Below are 22,777 nucleotides of genomic sequence, written 5' to 3' on the forward strand. Positions count from 1 at the left end.
ACCCGGCGGAGGAAACTAATTTCGGCCGCTTGTACCCGTGATCTTGTCCTTTCAGTCATAACCCAAAGCTCATGACCATAGGTGAGGATGGGAACGTAGATCGACCGGTAAATTGAGAGCTTTGCCTTCCGGCTCAGCTCCTTCTTCACCACAACGGATCGATACAGCGTCCGCATTACTGAAGACGCCGCACCGATCCGCCTGTCGATCTCACGATCCACTCTTCCCTCACTCGTGAACAAGACTCCGAGGTACTTGAACTCCTCCACTTGGGGCAGGGTCTCCTCTCCAACCCGAAGATGGCATTCCACCCTTTTCCGGGCGAGAACCATGGACTCGGACTTGGAGGTGCTGATTCTCATCCCAGTCGCTTCACACTCGGCTGCGAACCGATCCAGTGAGGGCTGAAGATCCTGGCCGGGTGAAGCCATCAGGATCACATCATCTGCAAAAAGCAGAGACCCAATCCTGCAGCCACCAAACCGGATCCCCTCAACACCTTGACTGCGCCTAGAAATTCTGTCCATAAAAGTTATAAACAGAATCGGTGACAAAGGGCAGCCTTGGCGAGTCCAACCCTCACTGGAAACGTGTCCGACTTACTGCCGGCAATGCGGACCAAGCTCTGACACTGATCGTACAGGGAGCGGACCGCCACAATCAGACAGTCCGTTACCCCATACTCTCTGAGCACTCTCCACAGGACTTCCCGAGGGACACGGTCGAATGCCTTCTCCAAGTCCACAAAGCACATGCATACTGGTTGGGCAAACTCCCATGCACCCTCAAGGACCCTGCCGAGAGTATAGAGCTGGTCCACAGTTCCACGACCAGGACGAAAACCACACTGTTCTTCCTGAATCCGAGGTTCGACTATCCGGCGTAGCCTCCTCTCCTGTACACCTGAATATACCTTACCGGGAAGGCTGAGGAGTGTGATCCCAAGACTCAATTACTTTAATGTCGTTTATATACTGATACTAAATTAGGTGTCGATAGTATCAACATCTGAATTGATCACCCCTCTGGTTAGCTTCTTATGTTTTGCTCGGTGTCTGTGAGTGTGTGTCTGTGTGTGTAGCTTCATGCTTAGAAAAACATTTTCCCCTAGTCCTCCAATGATAACAGTATTTGGAAGAAACTTTTTTTCCGCCATGGTGGTGAGGATTAGTATCTTAGTGGCTTTACACTGTGAATAGACGACACGCTCTCAAATTCAAGCCAGTGTTCTGGCAAGACACGCGCACCCTCCTAGAATCCATACAACTCCTGCATGTGTGTAACAAGGAATATGGAAATGTAATCGTGTCTCCTTGAGCGTGGATCCCTTTTGAAGGAATCTTTCACATGAATAGAATCTTTAGCATGTAAACACTGGGACAAAGCTGTGGTAAAGATTGTCTGGGCTCAGCCGCTCATCAGCCGATCAGTTTAAAAAGGCAAATATCAGCCCCATTATAATATAATTTATATATGAGGACTGTCCTTATTATAAAATATTCATAACACCTAAAAATGTAATCTAAAATAATTGTCTTTACAGTGAAATAAATATATAATTTATGTTGATATAATAACAGTTGAAAAATAGGTTTAAAAAATGGAGAATGCAAGACACCGGGTAGCATCTGATTAAATAAACAAAATAGAAAGATTATAGTATTGATTTACCAAAGTAGTCAGATGGTCCTAATCTCCCCACTTCAACAAATTCTTCGTTCTCTGAGCGACGCTGCAACACTGCAGCAGACCCCTAAAACACACAAATACACATGTTTCAATTGAATATGACACTAAGCACATGCCTTGGTGTGAATAATCTTTTGTGTGTGGTCCTCCTGTGCATTAAAAAAGAAGGATAGGAATCATGCATTCACCTCTAGGATGATGAAGAACTCATCTCCAGGCTCCCCCTGCACAACAATCTTCTGTCCGTCCTCAAACTGGACGGGCTCCAGGGCGTCGGCGACGGTCAGGCGCTCCCACTTGTCGAGAGACTCTGAGGGAAGGCAGGCACGACAGAACATATTTAACCTGCAACTTGTTTTGAGAGATATTTTTATTATTCTTGGAAAAAAAAAATTCTTTCAGATCTCAGCATCAAACACATTAAGTGAGACTTTGTTGCAATTAATTAACCAAATAAAAATAAACTGAGGATAACACAACCCACCCAAAATGGACACTTTCCTGAGGAATTCCTCGTACATCTTCCTCTTTCTCAAAGTGCTTCCCTACAAAACAATCAAAAAAGCATAGTTCTGTTAAAAGGTCCCTCATTATGCAAAACAGACTTTGAAATGATGTTATAACAGTAACATGTGTCTGTAGAGTCTGTGTATTATCACCAAATGTCATCATCCACTTTTGAGAAGAGACCATTTAATTTTTTTCAGTTTCAGCTTTTCTAAGCATCTTTCCGAATGGACATACCACCTTTAACACACCTTTCCCTAAATGAGCATGTCTCGTGCATTCGCATACCACTTCACGGATTACAGCTTTGGAAAAGAAAAAAAAAAAGTAAACTTTGCGACACATCTTAAAATTTGTTCTGGAGCGCTGATAACCATCCGTCAGTCAGTTACAGCTATAACTGTAAGTTTGGTCATTTATTTTTAGTATTTTAGCAAGTAGGCTAACCTAGCATGTTGCTGTTAAAATGTGAGTGTAATTTTAGCCCTGTAGCTCACATAGCTAGGCTAGCGTTTATGTCCTCCTGTCCAACTCCTTAATGTTACGTTGCTGTATGTGATATATGGCATCTATGTTGGTGCACAGTAGCGTTTCTCAGAGCCACACAGTCTGTTGGACAAACGACTCATTAGCATTAAAGCTACCACAAAATGGCGTTTCTGGCACTTTGAAAAATAACATAGTATGGGACAATTAACATTCAATGGCACCAGCTGCTATCGTCTCCTCACCATGAGTATTCTCCTGTAGCTGTCTCTGTCGATGCCCCACAGCTTGACGTTGGTCTTGGCTCGGACAGTCGCGGCCCTCGGGGTGCCGTAGATCAGTGCCAGCTCGCCGAAGCTGCCGCCTTCACCGATGCTTGTCACCCATTCGTTGTTCACGTAGACCTGTCAGATGGTGGAGGACGCATGGAGGATTATGGGAGGCCTACACCCAAACTAACACCTTTCTCTTAATTCTTCAGGTCACTTTTCGTACTCACATCCATCTCCCCTTGGTCGATAACATAAAAATTGTCCCCCTCGTCACCTGCAAGTTAACAATAAAAATGAACAATGCACACATTTAAGGGGAACTGCACTTTTTATGAAATTTTGTCTATCGTTCACAATCATTATGAGAGACAAGACAGAAGTTGTTGTTTTTTTCTTCTTCCGCTTTCTAACATAAACATCGTCTCGTCTTTGGTGGCTAGCAATGCAGTGAATCAATTCTACCTCTAAATCACTTTAAAAATGCATTCAAAAACCGTCACCGATACTTCATTTATGCTCCGTAACCTGTATAATAACCAAGCTGTGTCGACATTGTTATTGTATGAGCGAACACTGAGAAAACTCCTTTTCTAGCGTAGTAACACATCGGCATGCTACTGTTTTAGCCGTAGAAGCTAACTATGGCAAGAGATAAGCTAGTTTCTACGTCATCGCGTAACGCGTTACAGTTTGTAATGCACAACACTGCGATAGGACACTAACCTGTACTGACTGAAAAACATGAACAATCATATTACAGTATCTGTAAAGTATTAGCCCACATTTCATGTTTTATTTGTAAACAGCTAACCAGACAGCATATGCTGTGTTGTTGTGATACACGCATGATGTGCTGCATGTATCATGATCAATATAAAGTGTGACTCACTCGATGGACAGTTGTCTGTTTGGTTCAGCCGGCGAGAGACGTTTTTTACGATTAATTATGGGTAAGTACACCATTGATGTCAAAGTAGATTGGCTTCAAGCTCCAAATTTTGCTGCTTTGATTCACTTTTCACCTTATTGGCTAATGGCTTCTATCTCCAACATCTCACTTTTCCATTGTGCTCGCTTCTAGAAGCATTATTTCATCCTCCGTATATTCAGCTTAAAAAAAATAAGGTTGTGAATCCTCATTTGTCCAAAATTAATTGTCTTCGTTGTTTGTTACCAAATCTGCCATGATTAGAACACACAAGCGTTTTGTATCCAGAAGTAGGAACACACATTGTCGGACATGCGTTGCTATGGAAACCGAAATCAATGTGCCGAAGAATTAGTTCCGGCATTTATTAAAATGATCAAAATACGGTAAATATTGTACATGTTACATATTGTTATGAACCTGTCTGTTACTACAGCATATATAGTCTTGCATTGTGTATAGAAAACGGAGGGTTTTGAAGTTGTTTAAGAGGGCTTTGAAGGCTACAAATGTGACTCCCATTAGCCACATCTTTCAAGCCTTTTTTAATCATCTTTCACCCCCCCGAAAAAAGATGTGCGTGTTCTTGTTTCTCGTAATGATTGTGAACGATAGGCAAAATTCCAAAAAATAATGCAGTTCCCCCGTTAAGACATATGCATTCATTACATTTTTCATAGAGGAAGAGTTAAGGCAACCCTACCCTGCAAAATAACGGTTTCTCCGGCTATGTAGGTGACTGAAAACATGGCATCAAATATGTCACTGTGGGAAAAAAAATGTGAGTGTCAAATACTATTTATCAAAGCTTTATAACACAAATAAAGTTAAAGTCAGAAACCTCCTCTCATTGTCATCCAGGTGGGAGAAGAGAACGTTCTTTTCAATAGCTTTGGCTAAAGCTGCCATTGTCTTGTAGTCCTTCGGAATGACCTGAAAGAAACACCACAAAGAATAAAGCAACCATTTCAATCACACGGATGTCAAAAGCAAAGATGTCAGTGTGTCGACTACCTTTCTGACATAGGAGGCTGCGTCCTCCTCTGTGTAAACCTCAGCACTGAAAGCTCCCCTCCGCCTGCGACCCTTCACCACAGGGTTCATGGGCGGAGACACCTCCTCATCACGGGAGTCTGAGCGCGAACTGCTGGCTTTCTGCTGGTTCTGAATCTGCTTGGCCTCCTCCTGGTGAGGGAGGACAAATGCACAAGTCAAGCTTCATGAAGGAATTAGGGATCAACCGATTATTGAAATTGATATATGGCATTTTAACGTATATGAATATTGGCCTTCTTGCAACGATATCGGACGATTTTTATAAATGTAAATATAAATGTATTTTGAGCACACTAAAAGTGTTTGCTTGTTTACTATTATCCATATTAAAACTCAATAAATAGTGCTGTTACTGAGTTCGATCCCCGGGCTCTGGGTCTTTCTGTGTGGAGTTTGCATGTTCTCCCCGTGACTGCGTGGGTTCCCTCTGGGTATTCCGGTTTCCTCCCACCTCCAAAGACATGCACCTGGGGATAGGCTGACTGGCAACACTAAAAATTGGCCCTAGTGTGTGAATGTGAGTGTGAATATTGTCTGTCTATCTGTGTTGGCCCTGCGATGAAGTGGCGACTTGTCCAGGGTGAACCCTGCCTACTGCCCGAATGCAGCTGAGATAGGCTCCAGCACCCTCCGCGACCCCAAAAGGGACAAGCAGTAGAAAAGAGATGGATGGATGGAATTAGTGCTGTCTGCAGACGGATGCTTTCTCTCACAACCCCACTCTTTCGCTCTCTCGACCTCACCCTTCTGCGCATTCAACTTTTTTTTCTGCTCTGCGCTCGCACAAGTTTAGACACACAGAGTTATACTTGTGTCAAAAAGACCAGACCAGAGAACTAGACAAATGTACTCTGATTGGCTGGTTTGTCTCTAATGAGATCGCACTGAAAAACTATTTTCAACATGGCGACGCTGTCTGTATGGAACGGAAAGAGAGACTTTAAATCGTAAGTATGGCTTTATTTATTCATCCATCCATATTCTACTGCTTTTTCCTTTCGGATTTAAAACATATAAAAGCAGAAATGTAAACCTGGGGTGACAGTAGTGATATTAATATGTGATAAAATACGAGACCTCGACTATCAGAATGTCGAGTGACCTCCGTGCTTTTGGATCCTTTTTGCCCCGAAAGAGACACTCGCATTCGGCCATTGCAGACAGCTTCGTGCCTGGAGCTTTTTTCAACGTTTAGAAGTAAAAGCCTTAAATCTTTTTCTTTTGATTTTTATATATAAATAGCTTGATGTATGTCTTATTACGTATATGCCTTAATAATGTGTGACTAATAGTTGAGTGATCTTTTTGAACTAGGTTAACAATTTAAATCATATTAGTTGTTCGTAGACGCTACGTATATTTTTATTTCACAGGAAAATGTTAACATTTATGTATTTAAACCACAGTTATTGTGAGCTTGTGTTTAGGACAATCAAGGAGGAAATTAACTCAAGACAATTTACAGGACAACACAGCAACAAAAAAATGGATGGAACGTGCAGGTTTGGCTGATCATCTGAAAAAAAAAATTCCAATATAAATAAACAAAGTGCTGAGACTACTGCTCTTGTGGTACATTTCTTGCATTAATTGCAAGTATTCCAAAGTAGGGGAATATATTCAGTTATTGTAAATATTAAGTGGAATTTCATTTGTAAGTACAGCTGAAAGTACAAACTTTTACAACAGGATTAAAAAAAATCAACTTCTATATTGTAGAGCCATATTTAAAACTACTTAAAACTAACAGTCTGGTCTTTTGCAGAATACATTTATATTCCCTATTATTTTAGAACATCCACGCATCCATTTTTTACTGTTCGTCCCTCTTGGGGTCGCGGGGGTGGCTGGAGCCTATCCCAGCTGCATTCGGGCAGAAGGCTCGGTTCACTCTGGGCAAGTCGCCACCTCATCACAGGGGCAACACAGACTACATTCACATTCACACACTAGGGCCAATGTTGGTTGTTTAAACAATATCTGAGTAGTACTGTGTGATGTTACTGTACAGATTCCAACAAGAAAGACCAACAAGACTTCGCTGTTTGGAACATCATCTGGATTGTCTTCATTTTGAGGGTACACATATGTCCAACTACCTCAAGTGAGTTTGCTTAGCTGATTGTTATCTAAAAACAAACTAATCAAGCAATCATATATTTATCCATAATCTACCTCAATAACTATTTGCTTTATTATGAGAATCATGGTGCCTCGATCCAGTTGATAAAAATGAATTAATGCATAAATAATACAAAATGTAATGCATAACATGTAAATATCCTAAAAGCCTCTTATTGCTATCAGTAAGAGTAATCTTAGTGCTCTGTACAATTTAGGTTACAGTATTAAAGTAGCCCACTATGTTTAAGAAATGAAATAATTCTCTCTCAGCAGGATGTAAATCCATCGACCGCAACACACATACACCAGATCAATTAAAACAATTTTTCCTTCATAATTTAATATTTTGTTAGGTTTCTTTCTCTGCTTTTCTTCACTTTGTGGACCTGACCGGAAGCCGGTGAACATGTGACACAACCAGGAAGTGTTGCGATTTGCGAAAGCTAGTCCGTCCCAAATAAAAGTGCTCCAGCTGCGATTGGAGGACTCTCTCCATGACCCACACTCCCTCAACTGCATGGACTGGGTCCTTGGAAAGATGCATTCCCCGAATTGGTACACGACAATTGACTCCATCAGGCGCGAACTAATGCTTCCGGGATAACATAACAAGCGATCTCATTGGAGGCCAAATAGCCAATCAGAGTGCATTTGTCCAGTTCTCTGATGGGTTGCCTTATTGACACAAATATAACACTGTGTGTCTAAACTTGTGCGAGCGCAGAGCTGAAATCCGAGCGAGTGCAGAAAAAAAAGTTGAATGCACAGAAGGGTAAGGTTGAGAGAGCGGAAGAGGGGGGGCGCCAGAGAGCACATCCGTCTGACTGCAGACAGCACTAATTATTAAGTGTAAATATGTATAATAGCAAACAAGAAAACACTTTTTCTTGTGCACAAAATACGTTTATATCCACACAAAAAAATGTTTCGCGTGAGTTTAATTTTTTTTCTAAAGTTAATATCTGTGCTTGTAAAACAAATTTTTCTGTCCTCAAATTCTGCCTTTGCGACCTCAACATTAAGACACAAATAGAATGCCTTATATACGATAGCAGAATTTAGTATTTTTTTTAAAATTGTGATAAGTATAGAGTAAGTTAGTAATAGTGAGCAGTGCTTCTTTCAGCTAACTGTGTTGCCGTGCTCAGACAGACACCCTCCACCCCAGCTCCCCTTCGCACACACCCTCCCTCTCTTTCTGTCCTTGAGTGCTGATCGGCACACACAATTTCCATGTTTTGCTGGGAATTCCAGTTTTTGTCCTTCTTTCCTGGCGGTGCTTTTTCCTTCTTTCAACCGTTTTGTGTGTTTTCACGACTGCGTCGATCGCAGAACGAGCTATCGCAGCGTGCATGGGTTCATTAAAGACCGCAGCAAGTTTTTATGTTCTGTGATTTAATCAAATAATACAACACAGATGGATGGACATGAAGATGACAGAAAATATAAACAATCCACCCTTTGCGTGAATTGACAAATGAGTGACATATATAATATGTGAAGAAGAGAAGGCAGCAACACATTTCTGACACGAAGAAAGAAATTGTCAGCCAGCTTGAAAAACGTCTTACTTTTAAGGTACATGAAGGATCCCAGAATTAGTTTTATTAAATGCTTGCCATATTTAGAAATCATATATTTCATATCAATCATAACATTTAGTAAAAAATTTATGTAAATTGTGTTATAAATTGAGAACAGGAAGTAAACACATGTTTTAGTAATTGCTATGAAGTAAAAAAAAGGTAGGATAAAATACGCTTTGCTTCTTCCTACTCCTTTTCGGACATGTTGCAAATAGAAATGAAAATATGTGATGCATCATATACATGTTCGAAATAAACTTCAACCTACCAACCAATATTTCAGACTTTCTTACGAGGAAACCTTACAAAGTATTAAAATCCATAAACTGCTATGAAATTGATTGGCTTGCAAATTGTACAAAAATTTACAAAAATCCCATATTTTTTTTTACCATTTTCAGAAGACTCGCCATATTTTGAAATGCAGATGTTGATGCTCCTCTTAGACACACGTAATAGAGGTGTTTGTGGTATCCCCTGTTGTTTTTTGGTGCTAAATTACCACAACATTGGCACCGCATAAAACATTATGTTGCTACTCGACCAAAGTTTTCTAAAAAAAAAAAATAAGGTTGATTGGAAACACTAAATTGGCCCTAGTGTGTGGATGTGAGTGTGAATGTTGTCTGTCTATCTGTGTTGGCCCTGCGATGAGGTGGCGACTTGTCCAGGGTGTACCCCGCCTTCCGCCCGATTGTAGCTGAGATAGGCTCCAGCGCCCCCCGCGACCCCAAAAGGGAATAAGCGGTAGAAAATGGATGGATGGATGGAATGTTAAAAAACAACAACTTACTCTACAATTTTGTTTTGGTGTCAGTGAAGGTAAAAATAAAAAAAATGTGACAGTGACAATAGTACTATAGAGTATAGTGATGTAGTTCTAGCATAGTGATGATAGCTATGTCTGTTCTGACAGCTCAGTACAAATATACATAATACAATAATTAACAAGTGTATCTTTTTATGTACTTAATTTTAGAGTGGTATATTTAAGTTTTTACATGACAGTTAAAAATGTTTTTTTGTTTGTTTTTTAATAGCAAAAGTTTACTTCTGATGAAGAATATTATTTCTAAATGTGAATATTAAGTTGAACACATTGGTACCCCAAAACATATTTTCTTGGAATTTACAAGTTTTATGTTTATTTGTCCTAGTTGTCTTGCTATGCAATTGCCATGTACACTTGCAGTGGGTATTTATTTTTTTAAACATTCACTAGAATAACGTCTATCTGTGTTGGCCCTGCGATGAGGTGGCGACTTGTCCGGGGTGTACCCCGCCTTCCGCCCGATTTTGGCTGAGATAGGCTCCAGCACCCCCCGCAACCCCAAAGGGAATAAGCGGTAGAAAATGGATGGATGGATGGAATAATGCCTGCAATGTATCTGTTTTGCAAAGGACCAATGAGGATTTCCCTCTTTTCTGACTTACAAATGTTGTCACAATGTTGGTTACTTGTTTTACACTATGCCAAAGTGTCAAATCATAAGATTCATGCATTTGGGCGTGAGTTTGCACAAAGTTTTGGATGCCTGAGGCTGTGAACGCTTCTTCTTAACAGTGGGCCATTTGTGAAGTCACAGACTGACAGACGGACTTATCTGCAAGCCTCCTCCCCTTCTGCATAGATGAGACTGTTGCCTGCAGTCTCCTGTCAGTCCATCTCATTTCATAACCTCCCGCCTGCTCTGATGTCTCAAAAATAAATACTTTGTTAGTCCACGACATTTTACAAGGCACTGTTTTGTCAACATGGCCCAGTATAAAATCGGATTAGTCGCTAAATTCTGGCAAAGACGCTATGCTATCAAAGTACCAGTAGAATGGGAAAAAGAAGTTGCCTCTATATTAAAACCATTATCATATATATATATATATATATATATATATATATATATATATATATGATTTATAACACCAAAAGACATAAATATGATCAAAATAGTATCACTGTGATTCCAGAGTAATTTTGAGAGATAATGAGCAAGCCAGTCAATCACGTGATCGTGACGTAGATGTGGGAACCACATATTACTTCCCCATCAATTACAATGCTAGTTATGCAGACTTTGTGAGAGCAACAATGATTACTTTGGGAAAAATTGAGATCCAGAACCTTACATATTTTTGCTTCAAATTAGGAGGATGAGCTACAAGTTTTAGAATCCGTGTGCAAAACAGATCCAGCTTTGGTGAAACACTATAGCAACATGTAGCAGTATTGTCAAGTCCTAAACACAAATACAAACTACAAACATAATAAAACGATCACTTACTGTAAAAGAAATTCTGCTCTCACTGCAATTGAGGACTGATGGGATGTTCATATCTTCCCTTTTAGATGAAGATTTAATCATAATCCAAGGGTTAAAAGGAAAAGTTGCTGGCTGCAGAAACCGTCTTTGGTTGTAAAAATTGGTATAAATTGAATGTCACAGATGAACAACTTCTAGATTCATGGCTAATTTTTTAGAATCTACAATAACTTTTAAGAGCCAGGACGCGATGCAGGAGCAGCAGCATAAGCTAGTTACCTCCCTGTTATCATAGTGCTGCTAAAAAATTGTTTGTTTGCATTAGCGCTTATAAAAACAATATCGCCAATATTTGGTTAATATTCAGGTCACAATATGTAAATAGAGTATTGTTGGCGGTTTTGGAATGGTTATTTAGAGGGCTTTGTGGGCCGAATAGAGAGCCCTCATTGACTCAACTGTTAGCAGATTTCATCTATTTATTTACAACTTAGAATGCATAAAAGAAGAAAAACATCTGTATTTATTAGAAGTGGTAATCTTTGGCCACCTCACGATTCGATTACGATTACAATTCAGGAGCTACGATTCGACTAAAAATTGATGCATCTTTAATTCAGGTGTATTGATGCAGTTTTACATTTATTTTTGTTTCACTTGCAACTTTTAAAAATCGTGCATTTGTAATAAGAAAGTTAAATTAATTCCCATTACATTTATTAAATTATTAGAAATGTGTCCAAAACTAGAACATGTGCCCTATATTAAAAGTAGCTGGTTGAATCTCTCTGTGAGGTGGCTCGCTGCAGTCAGCCACATTTTAGAACGGTCTGCATAACTTTATTTACAATAAATACATCGATTATTGACGTTTACAAATCGATTTAAAAATCGTCCATGTCCGAATTACAATGCATCTAAAAATCTATTATTTCCCCCACATCTCTTTCTATTTTCTGAATGTTTCAGTATGACTGATCTGCTGATATGGTCAGAGTGCAAAAGCGTTCTGATCGTGATGTCATCCCACCCAGAATCCACGGAAATTGCCGAAGACATTTGGAGAGGAATATTCCAAATGGCTGTCTGAATTTGTGGCATTTTGTGATGTTTATACAGTATTGTCACATACTTTGCAGATTGGAAATACAATTGGATATAGTTTAATGGATACAATGAAAAAACAATTAAACAAAAAAAAGTCATCTTGTTTTTTTCTATTCTACTGGTACAATAATACCAACGAGAGGATGTATGATAAAGTATTATTTTCATCTACCGGTAATCGTGGAATGCGCACAATTTCATTTCATTCATTTTGTTTATTTATTTATTTCAGGCAATGACATAAAAAAGTACAAAGTTGACAACACATAATAATATAAATTAATATAGTGTAAAAGGTAGTAATGTATCGTATGTAATGCATGATTGTCCAGTTATGCCTGAAAGGGACTGGGAAGAAGATAATTTATTTAATCCCACCCCCAGTTCTCCATTCAGTGGTTATTCACATGAGTTTCACTCTTACTTTGTTCAAGGATTATAATACAGATGTTGTATCATAGTGGCATTACCACAGGTAACAATAATTATTACACTGTAACAATAATTTGTATCAACAATGTAGGAATAATGAATATACCAACAATAGTAATAGACAACATAGCAATAATGGTAAGAGACAACATAGCAATAATGGTAGGAAACATTGAGCACATGTTAACACTTTGAAACAGTACAGCAGCAGGTCAAATTAAAGACCCTCATCTCTATATTTGAACCAGACCCCATGTTTGTACAATAGTTTAAATTGATTAATAGTTTGGCGTTGCTTGTGCTCTAAGTCCAGTTTGTTCCATAGTTTTACTCCGCATACAGACACACAAAAACGTTTACGAGTGGTTTGAGCTCTCGGCAATAAAAAATATCCAAAGCCTCTCAGGTTATGAGCCTGCACTCGTCTTATAAAAATACGTTGTAGATTGGGCGGCAATAATTTGTTAAATGCTTTATATAAGATTATTAATGTATTATATTTAACAAGGTCATCAAATCTGAGCAACTTTGATTTATAAACAGATTATGAGTATGTTCTAAATAACCAACGTTGTGAATGATCCGCAATAACACCGATGTGCAACATGCAGTGAGATAAATTCTGGTAAATTCAGCTTTTGATACAGCACAAAGTGTACCCAATGTTTTGACCGATTAATCGATATATGGTACTGTTTATGAAGTTTATTTTAGATTGTCTGGAAAAAAAATAAATGTGGTAATGTTTGTCTTCAAGATATATATTTCAGGGATGTGAGCACCCTTTGAGAAAAAATAGGGGATGGCTACAATGCAAACCCAGAAAAAACATTTTGAAAATCCAGACTACATTTCCTGCAATACCTTTAGATGTATTCTCATCTACCAACCTCTTTTGGCTGTCTTTTTGACACATACATGTCCCATGTAATGTACCACATAATTTTTTTGTGTTTTTTAGTATACAATTTACTAAACATAATTATCATTGCCAATGTAAAGTAAAAGTCTATTGCATGCATGCAAAAAACTCAAAAAAGCGTTTCCTATTTGGTAACTATATCCTGTAGCCACAAACTCTTGGGTAACATACTTCCGGTGTTGTGTCTTTTGTTGACAATCCATCACGTCAAAAATATAGCTTCTTACTGGCTACTAATAAATACTCTAGAACAGGGGTGTCAAACTAATTTTAGCTCAGGGGGCGCATGGAGGAAAATCTACTCCCACTCAGGCCGGACTGATAAAATCAGGGCATTAAAACCTTAAAAATATAAGACAATTTCAGATTGGTTTTTTTGTCTTACTTTGGCCAAAAATAAAACAAGCATATACTGAAAATGTACATATTACAAATAATCCTCTTGGCAAAACACTGAAAATTCTATGGAAAAAATTGGTGCAGTTTCAAAAACACCATGAAGAACTTAGACTTTGTCTCAGTGTTTTACAAAGCCATTAAACTTTAAGCACGCCCTGTTCATGTTTGCAGTTCATTACAAAAGTTCCGAAAAGCAATCAAGTGTTTCCTCAAACCGCCGCATTGGTGAATTCCGCATACTTCCACAACACATTTATCATCATTCAAATATTACAATTATAATATAAACAAAACAGTTATCAAAATGACACCATAGCCGAAATCAAGGTAACATAACTACAAACTTAACTACTGGTAATGTGAACATGGTAGATTTAAGTTTGAAATAAAATAGAACCAACCCGACCAATGTAGAAACACTAAGGGTGTAACGGTACACAAAAATTTTGGTTCGGTACGTAACTCGGTTTAGAGGTCACGGTTCGGTTCATTTTCGGTGCAGTAAGAAAAAATCAAAATATACATTTTCTGGTTATTTATTTACCAAAATTTGTAAACAATGGCTTTTAATAACAATAACATACATATACACACAGGGTCGATTGCCTTGGTAAATGCAGTCAACGTATATAAAATAAAAACTAAATAAGATAAGGCTCAGAATTGGTTTCTTAACAAAACCTTTCTACATATAAAGTGCAACATTTCCACATATAAGTGCAACATTAAACTTCTTCAAGTTGTTGCTCGGATTAAATAAAATGACAAAACTTTTCTTCTACATTCTAACAGTGCAACATTAAACAGTTTCAAGTCAACTCAGCCTCAGATTAACTTTTATTTTCCCCCCCAGCCTTTAACCCTGGTGACTTTCACTCAATTTTCATGTTTTTTGCTAGAAAAATCAGTTTATCCACATTGTCTGCAGAAAGAACAGACCTGCTTGCAGTTAAAATGTCTCCAGCTGTGGAAAATACCCTTTGGCTTGGCACGGAGGTTGCAGGTATGGCGAGGTAGTGCCTGGCTAACTTGGCAGTAAGAGGACATATGGGCTCATTGTTCTTCCACGATAGAAGTGGGTCAAAATCTAGTTTTAAATGCAATATGGTCTTAAATCTGCTGCTATAAAAACAGCAACGGCATTTGTTATTGCTTTAGCCCTGCCTGACTCGCCAAGGAGAGGCTGCTTGAATGCGATGGGAGCTGTGTTTGTTCGTCTTTCTCTTCGTTGAAGCGATGTTATCCATTGTTGTATCGCACCGTGAAACCGAAATGTTCCCAAACGGGAGATCTTAACGAGGCAGGAGGGTCTTCTAGCTCTGTCTTTAGCATGTTGTAGTAGCCCGGTCGCTGCTAGCATGCCGTGTGTTGTGCCTCAGTGTGCATTGTTTACACAACGTGCGGTACGCTACTTGATATGGCCGTGTGGAAACTCGTTCGGTACACCTCTGAACCGAACCGAATCCCCCGTACCGAAACGGTACAATACAAATACACGTACCGTTACACCCTTAAGAAACACACATTTTAACAAAGGAGTTCTGGGCACTGGCATCGTGTATTTCAACCAATTGCAATTGCAAAGATAATGGTCAAGCTGACTTAAGTCTTTGCATCTTACCGTTTTGGTATTTTATCCTTTGAGTGGATCATTTACAATGAAAGAAGGTATTGTCCGTCTATACCGCGGCCCACAACAGGAGCAGCTGATTGCTTGCACCTGCGCTAATTGGAGTAGCGGCAGCCAATCCAGAGGGCGCTCAAAGTCAGCTGACCTGTCATCATTGTCAAGTGTGACATAGGTTACACTTGAATTGCTATTGCGACATCCAGTGGACACATATAAAATAGCAGTTTCTTTCATTTAAAAAAATGGAGCTAATTTTTATATTTAGCAACCTGATCGTGGGGGCTGCAGGCCGGATTAAACCTGGGCCGTACGTTTAACACCACTGCTCTAGAACTACAACTGGATCGAAACTAACAGTGTTTGGATTGTAATCATCCAAATATGATTAGCAGCAAAGTAGGCAGCAGTCAACGTTGTGGCTCCGAGACAACAGAGGCAACAACAAGTAAGCTAGCTAGATGGTTAGCTAACTAGCGAGCTTGTTTCGGTGCTCCTAAACATCTCCCCAATGTGCAACTCAAGAGGAACAGCGAGTACCTGCAGCTGCAGTGAGTGTTCAACAAATGTTCTTTAGATCATATTTTTATTGATATTTCATTGAAAAAAACGTGGTAGTAATATTTTCACGCGAAAATGAATGTTTAAAAACGTGGGTTTTCGCAGAAATCTCACATGCCTGACATTTAAACAGTGAACATTTTCAAAAGATCATTTCTGACTTTTTGGAGAGGGTGGTGTGTGGAGGGTTTTATTTGCAATCTTAAGGACACAGACATACTCAAAAAGTAGGTAATAAATGTGACTGTGGACCAAAATTTTGCAGAAAATTCCCACCAGGGCGTATTGAATACAGATTATCTAGAACAGTGTTTCTTAGCCGGAGGGCCCGTTGTTGGGCCATGAGCGTATGGAACCAAAACTCTGCCAGTAAGATTTTATATCGGGAAAAGATGACATCGTAGAAAAAGTTGTATTGCCACCAAAACAAGTTTTGGCAATAAATTAATTCAAACATTGAAAAAATACAGGATTTGGGGTGAATATTTTTTTAATCATGATATGTTATGTTTTCGAGGCCAATATTTATATTTGTGTACACTTCTATTGTGTTTGTGTGTTTCAAAAGTTTTGATATTCACCTTTTTTTTCCACATTCGCTTCTCTTTTTTACGATTTCATTTCTTTTTTTCGGTTTCGCTTCTTTTTTTACGATTTCAAACAAATGGCAGAGATTTGACGTGGGGGGCAGGCTTAAATAGGTTGACTCATGTCTTATTTAATGCCTTATTGTATTGTATTGTCTAGAATTATTTTGACTTGTATAACTGAATAAACAATGTACTGAAACTATCGTTGTTGTGATTCATTTCCTGCCTTAACTGCAAATTATACAACATAGGGACATACGTTCACCTATCCTAAATGATATTCCGCATATTATTTACATGTACATTTGAAAGTACAACCATTTACAACAGACATTAAAAATAAATCATCAACTGTTATATTGTAGAGCTGAGGATGTATTTACAGTTAATTAAAAAAATACGCTGGACTTTTAGAGAAGACATTTCTTTTCACAATTACATTAAAACATCTGAGTAGTATTTTGTGACGTTACTGTATATAATTCAACAAGAAAGACAAAGAAGAACTCTTGTTTTTCTGAAACATCCTCTGGATTATCTCCAGCGTGTTTCTAAAGGGACAGCCAACTACAGAACATCATCGTAAAGTGAGCAAAGCTAATAGTTGACTGCCCTATTACATTTTATTTTTAAAAAATGAACTAATAAAACAATCATAATAAAGCCTCCATAAAATGTGTCATAACTAAGAAATAGGGATATTTGCTTTAAAGTCATTTTACTTTCTTTGTAAAGGGTATCATGGTCCTCCCATGTTAAGAATAACAATGGATGAATGCATAATAATAATTAAACATTTAATAAATAACAAAGATATCCTAACAACCTCTTCGTGTTGAAATCTACTTCATATATGAAACCAATTTTGAAAGTAACAAAGTTGACCGGAGTGCTTAACGAATTGGGTAAGTAGTCCAAAAGTAATACAAGTACAGTAGTTCACTATATCATGTTTAAAATGACAATATTTCAATCTGCCAACAACAACACACAAGATTATTAAAAAAAACAAAAAACTTTTTCTTTATAATTTCATTTTTTGAAGCATTTTAAAACTTGATTTAGACGCCCTTGGTCCTACCGTCTTCTTCTAAGGTGTTTTACCTGCAAGCCCAAGTCTAGTAAAACTGCTTTCGGGTAAACTTGTTGTAAGCCCTGTCCACAGGCCCTCACACTTCCCCACTCCCCATCCACCCACGTCAAATTACTGCCATTAATTTGAAACGGTAAAAAAAGAAGCGAAACCGAGAAAAAAAAGAAGCAAAAGTTTGTTTTTTTAAAACATAAAAACTTTTGAAACACACAATAAAAGTGCACAAAAATATGAGTATTGCCATTGAAAACATGTCATTATTCAAAAAAATATCTACCAAAAATATTGTATTTTTCAACGTTTGTATTTATTTGTATAAGTAAAATATGATCTTTATCAGACTACAGCATTGGGGCTTGTGGGCACTGCATGCCCACAAGCCCCAATGTGGCCTTGACGTCACTTGCATACGCAATTCAAAAAGTGAAATGAAGGAAGTTAACCGGATTCTGTAAATGAACAAGGAAATCGCTGCTACAAGAGAAAATATGGTCGCCACCAATCAGTGTGTTAGTGAGTTTGTGCGGTCGTGGCTGTTGTGTCGAGGAAGTAGGCAGATGATGAAAACAACTCTCAGGAGGAAGTAAAGAATTGCAAATTGTAATACTGCACACACAAATAACTTAGCTCGACCAAAGTCGACATAGAAGTCGCTAACAGGCCGCATTGCAGTTTAGGATGCAATCATATTTGAAAAGATCAGATTCCAAACAGATTCAGACTCCCTCTTGATGTGGCCCAAATCTGATGCGAAAATATCCAATTTGAAGCATTTTGGAGCGATTAGACACTTGGTCAAAAAAATCATATTTGGAGTCCAGTGAAAACGGAGTCCAAAATGTGTTAAATGTAGGTTAGAATCATCATAGGTCCACTTTACTATCTAACATAAAATGATAAGTTGACCAAAGTATTTACTTGCAATCAAGAAGTAGTATAGTAGTCATCTTCAGCATTTTCTGCTTCCGCAGACGTCAAATTAAATAGATCTATTTTCAAGGTGTGGCGGCTTTTATTTTGCCGTGGCGAAACGCCACGATCGATTATATGTAGGGAAAACCTGGCTCCAGGCTTTTTGTGGCCTCTAATAGGGTTTAATTTTAAAAGTTGTTTTTCAATTTGAACCCTTCATGTGTCACAAGTTATTTAAAATATAAGCAGTCTGTATCTAAATTGGCTTGAACATGGCCAGAGTCTTTCTGATCATGTGCCCCCACCCCCAGCGGTTGTGGCCCTAAACAACTGCATGGAGTGTTTTATTGCAGGAACCTTCCCAGGCTGTACATACAGTACAATTTACAGGTTAAAATAAGGTCAGTTTGGAAAAAGCTGCCAATTGTCCTTTGAAATAAAAATAAGTGAGGAAAAAAACACTCACAACTTTACCAAAATAAAAGAGATGCAAAAGATGACAAAAATACACAATTTGAATTTGATCCAAATAAAACTGACAGCAGCGGAACACTATAAATCAATTTTCCCCCCTGTGGTTCTCCCGGTAAGATCAAATATATATTGCCTGGCAAGCAAAAACTCTACGATACATCATTCTATCATGCCATAACAAAAAACAAATATTATATCTACATGTCCAGCAGCTAGACGTACCTTCTCCAGCCTTTCGAAGTACTCCCTGAGGAAGGCCATAGGCCTTTCGGGCCTGGAGGTGCACAGCTGGACAATGCAGTCCTTCAGCAGCTGTTGGATGTTGTGTTTTTGCACATACTGCTCACACTCCCTCAGGCTTCGCTCCTCTTCACTGCTCGTGCTTCCAGAAGCCATGACGACAACCGCAACTTGTTCTATGACCTCTAACCCTGGGTGCGGGACAGAGCCAAGAGGAAAAGAAGACCAACAAAACGAGATGTTGACACATTCACTGTTCAACATTGGGGGTTATGGAATGAAAAAACGAGCAATATGATGGGGCTACTGGATAACAGGAATGTGAGAGAAATAGAGGCAGAGTGCAAAGGCAAAGAGACGCTCTCTGTTTGACTGAATGTAGTCATATGAAGTCTGACCACAACATTTTTCATGAAAGCATTTCATACACAAGGCCTTATTTTAGCTTGATCGCACAAATATGAGGCAACACTAAATTGGCCCTAATGTGTGAATGTGAGTGTGAATGTTGTCTGTCTATCTGTGTTGGCCCTGTGATGAGATGGCGACTTGTCCAGGGTGTACCCCGCCTTCCGCCCGAATGCTGCTGAGATAGGCTCCAGCATGCCCCGCGACCCCGAAAGGGACAAGGGGTAGAAAATGGATGGATGGATATTCGTGTATGAAGTGTGTTTTTATTTATTTATTTAACAACAAACATACATCTGCAATTCACACAAAAGTGATGGCAAAAGCTCTTGTTTGAGGTTTAAAAATAAACAGAATGGTGCTTCTCATAAAAACTGGCATGGATAACATGATTAACATCTGTGTTGCAAGTTATCTTTATATTCTCATGCATTGCTCAAAGGGTGGTTGGCCTTTCTGAAACAGGAAGGCCTTTTGAATGTGTTTAACTGAGGAAACCACAACTTATCCTGTGAATGTGCATCAAGTTATCACTTAAAAAACAAGCCAGCACAGAATAAATGCAGACAAGCTCAGCTATTAATTTAAGAAAATACATTGTTTTAAGGACCTTAGATGCAGAACTAAGGTGCTACACCAATAGTTGCATTTATTGTCCACTGCACAATCAAATGAAGCTGTCATTTATACGAGATAAATCATCACGGTTCTCGATGACCTTGCTAAAGAATGGGTTATTGTATGTGTTTTATAAAGAAAGATTCATGCCCACAAATTAAATATGCCTTACATATTTACATCAAGCTATCACTGAGTACAGTGTGTAATAGCGTCTAGGTCAGGGGGGCTAAAAAGGAGGCTAACAATAGCAACTAACAATAAGCAGACTATGTGACAAACATCACATATAATACAGTACAAAAAAACAAAAACCACCGATATAACAGTTTTACTTGTCTGCCAAGTGTAAATGCCGAGCTAAACGAGTGCAGTTTGGTGTTTAGCCTGCTAGCTCCGTGCAAAGGCAAAGCCCTCTTGCAGCGACGCCATCTTGGGTTCTATCATAAACAAACGCGAACCAGCGAAAACAAATTTCACCTATGCCGAGGTCATGCGTGCGTTCAAGTAAAAGAGTAGGAATACTCACTAGATACAGAAAAATCCGACCGAGCCCTTCGACGGTGACTCGGGACGCTCGGTATTTGTCGAAGAGTACCGTTACCAGATTCTGCTCCCTTCGATCTTTTTTCCCGAGCCCTGGACCGCTGCCCCACCGGATACTGCTCAGAGCCAATCAGCAGCCTTTACTGACGTCAATTCTCCTCGTTCTGACATGTGAGCCCGTAACCCATAGCAACCTTAAAGGGGCAGCGTCGAAACCCTGACGTCAAGGAACTCGGCCCTGACTGGGGGCGGGGGGCATCACAGGTCAGCAAAAGTGTTCTATTTGGACGCTTTGTACAACACATTGTGGCAATAATTACCTTTGTTTCAATGTTTAGTATTGTAGAAGCAGTTTGCAGAGAATCTAGGGCTGAGATCATTATTCATGCGTTCGTTACGTCTCGTCTCGATTACTGTAACGTATTATTTTCGGGTCTCCCTATGTCTAGCATTAAAAGATTACAGTTGGTACAAAATGCGGCTGCTAGACTTTTGACAAGAACAAGAAAGTTTGATCATATTACGCCTATACTGGCTCACCTGCACTGGCTTCCTGTGCACTTAAGATGCGATTTTAAGGTTTTACTACTTACGTATAAAATACTACACGGTCTAGCTCCAGCCTATCTTGCCGATTGTATTGTACCATATGTCCCGGCAAGAAATCTGCGTTCAAAGAACTCCGGCTTATTAGTGATTCCCAGAGCCCAAAAAAAGTCTGCGGGCTGTAGAGCGTTTTCTATTCGGGCTCCAGTACTATGGAATGCCCTCCCGGTAACAGTTAGAGATGCTACCTCAGTAGAAACATTCAAGTCCCATCTCAAAACTCATTTGTATACTCTAGCCTTTGAATAGCCCCCCTTTTTTTTAGACCAGTTGATCTGCCGTTTCTTTTCTTTTCTCCTCTGCTCCCCCCTATCCCTTGTGGAAGGGGAGACACACAGATCCGGTGGCCATGGATGGGGTGCTGGCTGTCCGGGGTCGGGACCCGGGGTGGACCGCTCGCCTGTATATCGGTTGGGAACATCTCTGCGCTGCTGACCCGTCTCCGCTCGGGATGGTTTCCTGCTGACCCCACTGTGGACTGGACTCTTACTGTTATGCTGGATCCACTATGGACTGGACTCTCACAATATTATGTTAGACCCACTCGACATCCATTGCATTCGGTCTCCCTAGAGGGGGGGGGGGGGGGGTTACCCACATATGCGGTCCTCTCCAAGGTTTCTCATAGTCATTCACATCGACGTCCCACTGGGGTGAGTTTTTCCTTGCCCTTATGTGGGCTATACCGAGGATGTCGTTGTGGCTTGTGCAGCCCTTTGAGACACTTGTGATTTAGGGCTATATAAATACTGAGATAGGCTCCAGCGCCCCCCGCGACCCCAAAGGGAATAAGCGGTAGGAAATGGATGGATGGATGGATTGATTGATTGAATTCCAAGTGCTATGACTAATTTCTAGGTGGCACAATGACATGATACTTTTACGTTGAACATAATGTATACACCAAATGTAGCAAGAAAACTCAAAACCAATAGGGTACTTTTATTTTTATTAATATTTATTATTGTAGGAGAATTGCACTGCAATACTGGGAACTTTGAGCAATGCAAGTACTCCATGATCACTTGAACGAGCACGATAACATTATCATTTAATATTATGTAAAAAAAAAAAATAAAGCGAAAAAAACAAATCACCCTGAATTAAGACGACGCATAGGTTGATTGGCAACACTAAATTGGCCCTAATGTGTGAATGTGAATGTGAATGTTGTCTGTCTATCTGTGTTAGCCCTGTGATGAAGTGGCGACTTGTCCAGGGTGTACACCACCTTCCGCCCGAATGCTGCTGAGATAGGCTCCAGCGCCCCCCGCCACCCCGAAGGGAGTAAGCGGTAGAAAATGGATGGATGGATACTGGGAACTTTGAGCAATGC

At 39.5% G+C, this 22,777-nt stretch overlaps 1 protein-coding gene across 1 annotated transcript in view; it reads right to left on the reverse strand.

Moving 5' to 3' along the window:
- Positions 1–20,984, reverse strand: part of LOC133610834 (cAMP-dependent protein kinase type I-alpha regulatory subunit) — a 30,171-nt gene extending 9,187 nt beyond the window's left edge. The window contains exons 1-10 of the mRNA XM_061967501.1: positions 20,819–20,984; positions 19,246–19,454; positions 4,897–5,067; positions 4,724–4,815; positions 4,586–4,647; positions 3,182–3,228; positions 2,928–3,086; positions 2,174–2,234; positions 1,878–1,999; positions 1,672–1,753 (exon numbers count right to left, since the gene is read on the reverse strand). Of these exons, the coding sequence (XP_061823485.1) occupies positions 1,672–1,753; positions 1,878–1,999; positions 2,174–2,234; positions 2,928–3,086; positions 3,182–3,228; positions 4,586–4,647; positions 4,724–4,815; positions 4,897–5,067; positions 19,246–19,419 (970 nt within the window). The 5' untranslated portion in view covers positions 19,420–19,454; positions 20,819–20,984. The remainder of the gene's footprint in view (positions 1–1,671; positions 1,754–1,877; positions 2,000–2,173; positions 2,235–2,927; positions 3,087–3,181; positions 3,229–4,585; positions 4,648–4,723; positions 4,816–4,896; positions 5,068–19,245; positions 19,455–20,818) is intronic.
- Between the last annotated feature and the right edge of the window lie 1,793 nt (positions 20,985–22,777).

The sequence above is a fragment of the Nerophis lumbriciformis genome, linkage group LG11 (assembly GCF_033978685.3).
Source record: "Nerophis lumbriciformis linkage group LG11, RoL_Nlum_v2.1, whole genome shotgun sequence".
NCBI classification, from domain to species: domain Eukaryota; kingdom Metazoa; phylum Chordata; class Actinopteri; order Syngnathiformes; family Syngnathidae; genus Nerophis; species Nerophis lumbriciformis.